Below are 11,305 nucleotides of genomic sequence, written 5' to 3'. Positions count from 1 at the left end.
GTGCACGCCGTAAATCCCTCTCCACTGTCATTGATTCCAACACTAATTCCATCTCCTTCCTTGGTCACTCACTCAAGCTGAAAAAAACCACGCACAACCTTAGCATCATATTTGACCGAGTTGAGCTTCAAATCTTACATCCTCTACATCACCATGACCACTTACTTACCCCTCTGCTGCTCAAACACGTTTTTGTCACCTCCAGACTCAATAGGCCCAATAATAAGAGGCAGGTTCTGAGCGGGGGAGGGGGGTGGGGGGGAGGGGGATAGTGGGCACGAAACCCACAAGATGTTTGGGTGCTTCGGAATGTCTGATTTCATCATGGATAGCTCATTATAATTTTACTTCCCAGTTTTGGTTTGCCAATGTACGTGAGTGGGCGTGAGACCTCAACTCGACTATTTAAAGGGCCAATTCAAAGATGGAATGAGGAGGAGTTGGGAGTATTTGGAAAGACACGGAAAAATTCGAGTCAGGACGTTCAAAGGCTGCGTCCCGTTTCAACGATGCCTCAACTTGATATACTGTTGGGTGCAGTAAGCAGCAGGAAGGAGGTACTGTTCCCCAGCAATGGCAAGATGAAACCTGTTATTGTCATCAAGAATGCGTGGACAGAGGCAGTTGAGGAGATCAGTAGTAACAGCATTGTGCCCCTTACCTGGATCCAGAGCAGGAAGCGGTTTAATGGCCTAATCTGGTCAGGAAAGGTGAGTAGAGTTGCAGATTCATCTACATCCTGTAGTGCCATCCCCCCAACCCCCCTCCTCACTCTTACTTGCCAAGCGTACTCCATGACATCATTCCTCACAGCCACTTAAGTTTCATGAGCACCACTATCGTTCACTTTCTATACATTTTCTCACGTCCCCATTTATCCATCCACCACTGCCACTCACCCCAATCCTTATGCAATGAGATGTCACCTCAGTCAGCTCACCGGACTGTAAACACATGTCCTCAAATGTATGCCAGTGGCACTCGTGATGCATCTGCCTGATAGTCACCCTCAACAAATGCACTGCACCATCGGGTGAACATATGCCTTACAGACGCTTATAGGTCTGTCGTTTCCCCTTGCAGAAGCGAGCACAAAATACAAGGGAGAGGGAAAGTACTGGAGATGGCCTGCCACAGATATTGCATCTGACATCTACAGAGGAAGAGGCCATGGGGATCAGTGGCATCTCTACATCCCTGACCATCAGATATGCAGAGACTGGGATTTCACAGCCACATGGTGACAGCATTAAAAATCTCTGACTCTCATCTCATACAAGACTAAGTCATGTTGACTAGATTTCAGCAGAGTGAAACATGATCACCTCAATTATGCTAAGCAGCAACATTTTTACATTGCATGATGGCCCTGGAGGAGAGGAGAGACAGATATGAATTAGCAATGGCAAACAACAGCTGCCCGTGGACCTTCTGGACTATGATTCCTCAGAAGAGCTGATTACTTCTGAGGGTGCACCATCATAGGACACATGCTAATCAGGCACCAGCGCAGATACTCACAGTTCGGTGGGTCCAGTTAGATAGTTAGGTAGGCAAGTGAGCACGAGCAGAGAGTGGTGATAGAGACCGCTGTGAAGAGTCCGTGTCAGATGGAGCACTCTTCTCCAAGCTCTGCTCAACCTCCAGAAGTACTGCTCTTCTGAGAGATCAAGGAAGCTGAGCCTCTGTCTGTACACTGTTAGGTGGCTAATGCCTCGTGCCTCCTGTGAACTCGACCCCTCTGTTTGTCCCCCCTCTCTGCTTGTCCCCCCCTCTCTGTGGTCCACCTGCAGCTCCCACCACCGTATGACCATGTCTGCTGTGGATGGTGATTGTCTTCCTCATCGGAAGTCCAATCTAAAGCAGCCATGGTGCCACCCATCCTGATGTTCTCTATGTGAACACCTCCAAACTGTACAAATGAATCTGTCACAACAAGAACTCTCACCAAACCGTTTCCCAGAGGGAACTGAGAAAGCAGCTGTGAGCACTGAGCCTTTATTCATAAATTTTTGAAATTTTAACCTACCCCCCCCCCCCCCCCAACCCGTTGTGGGGGGTTGAAATTACCCCCAATGATTTCAATGCTTTTCCTGCTGGCCTCAGATCATTCACCCTCCATAAATTTCAACTTGTCCAAAATGCAGCTGCCCATATCCTGTGCAGCACTACGCATACGCACTATGCATTTATGCGTCACCTTTCCTCATTGAATGTATTAGGAGTCAGTGTAGGTCAAAGTAAAATCCTTGCCGTCCTCTTTAAAGGCTACAACAGCTACTTCCTACCTATGCAACCTTCTCCACCCTCCCACATCCTTCCCCCCTTTGACTCTGGTCTCCTCTGCTTTCTCCCTTCCATTTGCTCCACCAATGGTAGCAGACCCTTCAGTGATCCTTTTCTCTTGAACTCTCTTCCTAAACCTCTCTGTCTCTACTTCCTGCTTAAAAAAACCTTCTCAAAAATCCTTCCTTTTGACCCAATTTCAATCCCCTCTCCAAACCCTCTCCCATGCGTTAGCTGAGGCCCCAGTACAGAACTCTGGGGAACATCACCTGTCACAATTTGCCAATTAGAGTACATTCGCTTTGTCCCTACTCTCTGTCTCCTACCTCCCAACCAATTTTCAAGCTATGCCCTAAAGTTATCTCCAATTCCATGCGCTCTCATTTTTGCTAATAATCTCCTGTGGAATGCCTTTGGGAAGTCCATATCGACAACAGCCACAGACAATTGCTTGTCCACCTTATAAATGACCTCCTCAAAAAATTCAATCCTGTATCAAACATACTGCATGTTATCACGATGCCACCATTGGTGCCCTCACATCTCAGAACTGTGTTGGAGTGGTTTGTATCCACTTATGCATTATGGACCAGTCATAACTCTATGACTCTATAAATGCTGGAATATGGGATTAGATTAGACAGGGCTTGATGGCCGGCGCGGACACGATGGGTCGAAGGGCCTCTATCTGTGCTGTATAACTCTCTCTCTATGATTTGAGCATATTGGTCTGATTTTGGAGAAGGTCAAGTCCATAACAAACATAAGCTCAAGTCACTTGTGTACATATATTTTCTTCACTCAGAGGATGGTGAATCTTTGGAATTCTTTATCCCAGAGGGCTGTGGAGGCTCAGTCATTGAGTACATTCAAAACAGAGATTGATAGATTTCTAGATATTAAAGGTATCAAGGGATTTGGGAATGGTGCAGGAAAATGGCATTGAGGTAGAAGATCAGCCATGATCTTGTTGAATGGCAGAGCAGGCTCGAGGGGCTGGATGGCCTACTCTTGCTCCTTTTTCTTATGTTCTTATTGTGTTGGTCTCCCTGGACCCCAATATGGGCTGTCTCATTGGCCTACTCCCTTTTGTAGCATAATGCTTTTCCTGACTCTATAGCGCTAGTTTGATTTCCTTTGCTAATGAGTCTGGGTGGAGGGATTGTGGAAAAACAGCCCATTCTGAGTCAATCTGGTATTCACATATTATTCCTGCATTAACGGGACTAGCAAGTATGGGGCTGATGATCTTCTTTTGTCCTAAGTACATAATGTAACACAAAGTTTTGAAGATTTAGCTCCCCTTTTTGAATTATTGTGGTTGTAAAAACATACAAACACATGCAAAAGGAGGAAAAGACCAGATCGTCCTTCAAGTCTCTCTCAATCCTACGTGCTGCAACTTATGTACATTACCAGACCTAACCTACCCCTCAGCCCCATTACATAATTTCCTGGGAAACAAAAAAAAAGAAAAAAAACAGGCCAATTTAGAAAAAAAACTTTGGGAAATTCCTCTCCGACCTTCCCAACCCCACATGCAATCAAGCAAGCTCCAGGAGACTACAGCAACTGGTACCACTGGTAGCAGACCCTTCAGTGATCTTTTCTCTTGAACTCTCTTCCTAAACCCCTCTGTCTCTACTTCCTGTTCAGTTTAAAAACCTTCCTATTAACCCACATACCTTCATTACTCGAGATCCTTCCACTTGCAGGAATCCATCCGGTCGACTTTTTAAAATGCTGTGCATGGATAAGCTTTACACTGACACTGTAGTTGAGAAAGGGCTCCATGTAACTTCTTCATACAAAAGCCCTATGGTCCCAACATAATAGTTTAGCTCCTTTCCCTTTCTGTTAAATCAATACTTCCATTATAAGCCTTTGGTTTTATATAGAAAACTAAAGCACACATCAGTTTATGTTGAAATCTCCCATGATTAGAATATTACAATGTTCCTCAGCCCTGCCTCTCTGCTTACTTCTCTTGTACTGGTGATCTGCAGCAGTTACCAATTAATAATTTGCTACCCTTATTACTCAGGTCTATTCTTATTATTTCAACCTCATTACATTCTGCTGTTAGATTCGTAAACTCTACAGCTGCATTACAACATTCCTAATCAATAAAAAAACTCCATCACCTCCCTTTATAGGTCCTCCATTACAAAACATTTATACCCTCAGCTCTAGCTTTTGGCTATACTCTGTCAATCCACACCAATATTCTTGTTAGCTGCATATACATCTAACTCCAGTTCTTTATTCCTGGTCGTGCATTTGTATATATAGTTTTTATATATTTGTATCAGAAGGTTGTGGCTTCAAGTCCCATCTCAGAGACTTGAGCATATAATCTATGCTGACACTTCAGTGCAGTACTGAGGGAGTGCTGCACTGTTGGAGATGTCGTCTCTTAGATGAAGTGTTAAACCAAAGCCACGTCTGCCCTCTCAGGTGAACGTAAAAGATCCCAAGGCACTATTTTGAAGCAGAAGAGAGGAATTCTCCCCGGTCTCCTGGCCAATATTTGTCCCTTAACCAATATCACAAAGAATTATCTGATCATTATCTAATTGCTGCTTGTAGGAGCTTGCTGTGTGCATATTGGCTATGGCATTTCCTACATTAGAACAGTGACTACACTTCAAAAAGTACTTTACTGGCTGTAAATTGTTTTAGGATGTCACGAGGTCGTGAAATGCGCTATATAAATGCATTTATTGCTTACTTTCTTTAAAAACATTTAAGCCTCTCCCTCACAACATTCCTTTTCTTATTTTATCTTTCTGCTATTAAATTCCTTCTTGATTTGTTTTATTTATCCCTCCCCCTCTAGCCTACATATTAAATTCTACCCTACTGCCCTATTTACACTCTCTGATGACACTGGTATCAATCTGGGTTATGTGAAGCACATTGCAGCTGAACAACTTCTCCTTTCCCCAGAGCTTCTCCTCCCTTCAATTCCATCTGCCTAGCTATATGTTGATGTAGCTAATCAGTTCCACCTCAACTTTACCAGTACATGGCATCATAAGTACTATCCTTGAGGTCTTGCACTTCAATCTAGAATCTAACTCCTCAAACTCTCTCTGCAAGATCTCTATTATACTCTTTCCTATGTCATTGGTTCCTATTGGTTTTCCTTCCATTCCAGAAATGTTTCCACCTGTACTGGGAGAATGACTGATGTAACCTTGGTCTGGTTTCTGACTTTCTGTAAACCATATCATGTTTACTATTCCAAGGGTTCATATTTTGTGGTAACTTGTTTGTTTTTTCTTTGCTATTTCCTTGCCACTAGCCGGACTCTCCAACAGGCAAGTTTCGATCTCAGCCATACTGCTATAGAAAGTTCTGAATGAAGGCAAGCCATTTTCCTCAAAAAGAGGAAGAAATCTGTGCCATTCTCACATACCTCTCCGCGTTCAGTTTTAGAGTAACATGCCGCAAGCAACATTAAACATTATTCTGAGGACTTTCACTTGGCAGTCACAAACATTATGACTCAAGTGCACCAGGAAGTCTTTAATAACAAAAACATTTATTATCCAGAAAATACATTGGAATCAATAAAATACAAGGATTAATATACATTAGCTTTATTTAAAATGCTGTAGTATAGGCAGCTGCAATAAATATGTTTTCAATAGTGTGGCTTATTGCTAGGTGTAGCTAAACTTGCAAAATATTACATTTCTGAAGTACAAGTGTCCTTCATTCAACACCAGAGTTTCAAGACGTAACATTTGACACAGATCCCAGTTGTGTGTCCTTATCTCAGTGCAATTTACCATAATTCAGCATTTCAGCAAATCTTTTTTTGGGCGGCGGGGGGCAGGATTGGAGGAAGATCAGGTATCATCATTGCTACCTATGTGCTATCTTTAATTCTTCTATTGAATTTTCTGCCAGAGCAGGCATTATTGGAGCATTTTGTAAGCCATTCTGCACAAGAACTGTGTTGGGTTCCATCTTAGAGGTCTAGTTATATATGCATTATATACACACACAAACACAGGATACAGCTTTGTACAAATTGCAAAGCTTTTAATCAAGATGGACACAAAGGATTTCTTTTGGTCATGAATTGGCTCTATTAGTGGACCCTCCTGTAGTGAATGTCTTTCAGATAAAGAACCCCTGAGAATGCAACGTCATACATTAGTCTTAGTGTGGTTTAATCCTAACCATGTTCGAAAAGCAGAATCCCAGAGTCATGGCTAGCATTTAAAAGGCTGAAGAATAAAAGCAAACTCACATGACTACAATATCCTGCAAAACTTCCAGTGCTATAAAGAATGATACTTGCATTTTACATAATTTTCTATCCAAATTTTCTAACATATGGAACATATGGTACTCCAACAGTCCAATCACTACTATAAATCACATTTTCTATAGAAAGAACCATTTCAGGTCCTCCAATGGCTTAGTTCTACATGCACCACCAAGTGTGGCCTTAAGCCATGTAGACCAGAAAGGTCCCTGATTCAATCACTGATCAGTCCTGAGTTAGCTGATCTTAGTCAGGATGCTCCAATTGGCCTGAGGGTCCCTTTGGAAATAAGAGGGAAAAAAAAATCAACCAAGGCTCCTGCCCAAATCGCTATCCAACGACCCTCTGTAGGAATTTTCATGTCTGGATGCTGGGGAGAACCAGATCAGGCTCACCTTCTACAGTTCAATATCTTTCCAACACTTACTAGCTATTTGAGAGATAATGGTGAACACCCAGTCTAGCATTGAGTCAGCACCTTCAGCGGAGAAATCTGAAAAATGGTATAGAAGAAATTTTTTTTTCTAACTAGTGGTCTTCCAGGTTAAGCTTCCTCTACCTACAGAATTTTATACACAATTTCATGTCCTATAAAGACACATCACTGTACAACATGATGTGGTCAATAATTTTGTTGCTTTGATAGTTCATATTAATCCAACATACACTGACTGCAACATTGAATTTCAAGAATATCAAGTAAATGCACCAAATACTCATTATTCAGTATTTGTGGAAAAGCTACAGCACACTGCAAAAACAAAATCCAAATTCTGTGAGTTCATTTTTACTTTAAATGAATTAGGGGTTACGGGGAGCGGGCAGGAAATTGGACATGAATTTAGATTCGAGGTTAGGATCAGATCAGCCATGATCTTATTGAATGGCGGAGCAGGCTCGAGGGGCCGATTGGCCTACTCCTGCTCCTATTTCTTATGTTCTTAGAAGAATGGTTGTTTTGTAGATGGTTAATTCAAACAGAGAATAAAGTAACTCACTGAATAAATTGCCGGGACCTGGGTTAAAAACATCCATTATAAACCAAGTCGTTTTAACAGCAGATTCTTCCACCTCTTTTGGAGAAATGGGTTAAATCATCCTTCAATGCAAACTTATAACCAGTAATTAGCAAATAGTTTGAAATTACATATGCTAACAACAATCCCAATCAGGCAATGTACAATATAAATCTGTGATCTCTACGAATCCTCATTATTCCATGCTTTAATTTGATTGTTCAAAACATAAACAACATTATCTTAACATGGAGAAATAACACTGCTTCAGTCGATGCACAGCTTCAATTGCAAGTTCTTGTTACTATATAGATACTTAACTTCATAGCTTGCATTCAGCTCTTCATTAATCATGGGAAATACGACTGCGTCCCTGCCCCCTCCAAAAAAAAACTGCAATATAAATAAGTTGTAGGACCTCTCCTTAGGATGCATTAAAATGCAGTACCCAGTTTCAGGGCAGTATTATTCTATGTTTTCCCAAATCATTTTAATTGTATATAAAGGAATGGATCTTCCAATATTTCCATATTGCTAATACTAATTAAATGCATACATAATTTGATCTAGTCTTAAAAGGTCTAGTACTAGACAAATTAATCTATTTACTTAGTAAGATGTAATTCAGATGTGCAATATTTTATCTTATTGAAAAACCCTCATAACATTGAGCTTCAAATGTAAAGTTCTAGTGGGTTTTTGAAATTTAATAATGATTTTAATTTCTCACAGAATGTCAAGCTGTGAAATTTTAATGATTACATAAAAATATTAATGTGACATGCATATCTGCACATTGGTTTAGGCTACTCTGGAACGTATTATTCAGACCTATATGCTGTTCAGGATTATGAATGTTGGAAAAAAATTATTACAGTGAAACCCTTTTACTATCATAACTAATTTGTTGGCTATTTGTGATATGAAGTAGGCTGTGACATAAGGGCTTATCAATAAGTAAAAAAAGAGGTCTCATCAATGATCTTTTAATTTACAATGTTGTCACTTAATTATACAAATGGTATGAGAATCACTAATAATTATGCAGCTGCAGCTTGTATAGATCTATCAAAATTTACTGTACACTGCATAGCCCTGTTGCAGCAAACTGTATTCAAATAATTAACGGAAAAAAGGCTCGACACCTCGGCTACTCTGCCTCAAACTTAACAAATCTACCAACTAATTTTCCAGAACTAAAGCAAGCGCCTATGCTACTAGCTAATGGAGAGCGAGAGGCATCGGTTAACTATATTTTTCAAATGGTGTAAAATATCCTTGTTACAAAGGAAATGCAAGGTGATGTATAATTTATGTAAAGCAAATATATACGTTTTTTCAAAAATTTGTTTTTGAGCATAAGAAATTACATCATAACTTCCCTGCATCATATTGAGTTAAGGAATGCGGGCGGTGAATACAAAAATACTGAAAAAACTAGTAGCACTTACATAATTGGGATTTGGAGAAATTCATGGAACAGGAGAGGCCAAGTACACAACAGGAACGGCAAGACTCCACAAACAAGACAAATAATGAAGCCAACATGCTGAAAGCAGAGAAGATGTCAGGAGCAGAACTAATCCAGATTGAGGATTTTCAGCAATAATCAAAAAGTCACATGCAAAATTTTATTAATCGTAGCAGAAATTTTCATGTGATCACTTTCTGCTCTTCCCTGGCATCTTTCTCTACACTTAGTCTCTTACTACTCTAGCCCAAGGCTTATCAGCTAAATTCTCATTTATTGTCTTTTTTCTCTTCAGTTTGTACTGTGCTACCTTGTGGACATCTGTAAGTCAAGTTTAGGATGACAAGATGGCATTAGCTTCTCCAGTGCATTCATTGTTTCCTATGTATCCCATGATAACACATGCATTAATTTATTATGTAATTGGACTAGTAAATACCTGGTGCCAGATGTGTTTGCTTCTGGTTATTCATATCAATACCCTAACCACAATATAACATGATCTTGCATTTCCAATGGCATGTTTAAGAAACTAAATAAGTCTATTAACAAATATGACAACAATGAAGTTCTACAAACTAGTTTGTTCCCATGAAATTTTGCTATGGGCATTTTCGTACAAACATACTGACTACATATTTTTAATAGGACAATAAAGTACACACAGTTAGTAGGTAGAACAAAGAAAGCGCCTGTAAACTATTTTTTTTTGCAGTTTTAATAGTCCATTATCCCATGCTCATTCTTTTTAACAGCAGTGGCAATTGAACATTAGACAAGGATTGGCTACGTAATGTTATATATATCACTTCATTTGTGTCTGAGTTTTGCACATTGTCAAAATCTGTTTCAGAGCCTTCTGAACATCTTCATCCATTTGACCCTGGAAATATATTTTAAAAAACATTAGACCAAGAACAAAGCCATATGCTAAAATTAAAATTTTTGTCTCCAAGACAGTTGTAACCTCATTTCATATGGCCATTTTACATTTTTTTTAAACATTACATAATGTTTAAATTTATATATTGTAAAATGAATTATAATTCCTGCTCAGATGTGATGCACAACTATGAAGCCACTTGGAATCTTTCGCTGCATTACAGGCACAATGTAAATACAAGTGGTTAAAAGTATCAGGATATACAAGTAGGTCGCAGTAAAGTTGGGAACATCAAGTTAGTAGCCTAATTTTATGGCTTAGTGGTGTGGTTCTTGGTTTCTTGGTGAAGCTGACACATCAGGGTGTCAACTACCACCAGTATAAATGTTTACAGAATTTGACATGGCGATGATTCCTCCAGGGAGTGCAGCCACAGCCAAGTGCACATCACCATGAGTGGCTCAGCTGTACAGGGGGGAGGAGGAAGGTCAGGAGAGCAATAGTGATAGGGAATTCAATAGTACGGGGAACAGACAGGCGTTTCTGCGGCCGGAGACGTGATTCCAGGATGGTGTGTTGCCTCCCTGGTGCCAGGGTCAAGGATGTCACTGAGCGGCTACAGAACATTCTGAAGGGGGAGGTTGAGCAGCCAGAGGTCGTGGTCCATATTGGTACCAACGACAGAGGATTGAGATCCTGCAGGCAGAGTTTAAGGAGCTAGGAAAGAAATTAATAAGCAGGACCTCAAAGGTAGTAATCTCCAGATTACTCCCAGTGCCAGGACAGAACAAATGAATGCGTGGCTGGATAGATGGTGCAGGAGGGAGGTCTATAAATTCCTGGGGCATTGGGACTGGTTCTGGGGGATGTGAGACCTGTATAGGCCGGACGGGTTGCATCTCAACAGGGCTGGGACCAATATCCTCACGGTGGGGGTGGGTTGCTAGTGCTGTTGGGGAGGGTTTAAACTATCTTGGCAGGGGGATTCAGAAGGGACCGAAGCATAGCTGGAAATGGAAGAGAAAAAATTAGTAAGCGAGTTTGGAAGGCAGAGAAAACGAAGGTTAGAAAATAGACAACAAAAGAGCTTGGCAGTGTTCAGGTATATACTTCATTGCACGGAGTCTAGTGAATAAGGCAGGTGAGTTAAGGGCACAGATAAACACATGGAAGTTTGATATCTTAGCTATTACTGGAACATGGCTTAAAGAGGGGCAGGAATGGCAGCTCAACATTCCTGGTTACAGGGTTTTCAGACGAGACAGAGAGGGGGATAAAAAAAGAGGTGGGGTGGCAATATTAGTTAAAGAAACAATTACAGCTGTGAGGAGGGATGATATGTTAGAAAGATCATCAAATGAGGTCAT

At 40.8% G+C, this 11,305-nt stretch overlaps 1 protein-coding gene across 6 annotated transcripts in view; it reads right to left on the bottom strand.

The window, feature by feature from the left end:
- Window positions 1-5,816: 5,816 nt before the first annotated feature.
- Window positions 5,817-11,305, bottom strand: part of rai14 (retinoic acid induced 14) — a 280,091-nt gene continuing 274,602 nt past the window's right edge. For all 6 annotated transcript variants that reach the window (XM_067984243.1, XM_067984235.1, XM_067984260.1 and 3 more), the window contains one exon: window positions 5,817-9,938. In XM_067984243.1, the coding sequence (XP_067840344.1) occupies window positions 9,861-9,938 (78 nt within the window). In that variant the 3' untranslated portion in view covers window positions 5,817-9,860. The remainder of the gene's footprint in view (window positions 9,939-11,305) is intronic.

This window comes from Heptranchias perlo, chromosome 1, assembly GCF_035084215.1.
Source record: "Heptranchias perlo isolate sHepPer1 chromosome 1, sHepPer1.hap1, whole genome shotgun sequence".
Classification (NCBI taxonomy): domain Eukaryota; kingdom Metazoa; phylum Chordata; class Chondrichthyes; order Hexanchiformes; family Hexanchidae; genus Heptranchias; species Heptranchias perlo.
This window is presented reverse-complemented; position numbering and strand designations above follow the sequence as displayed.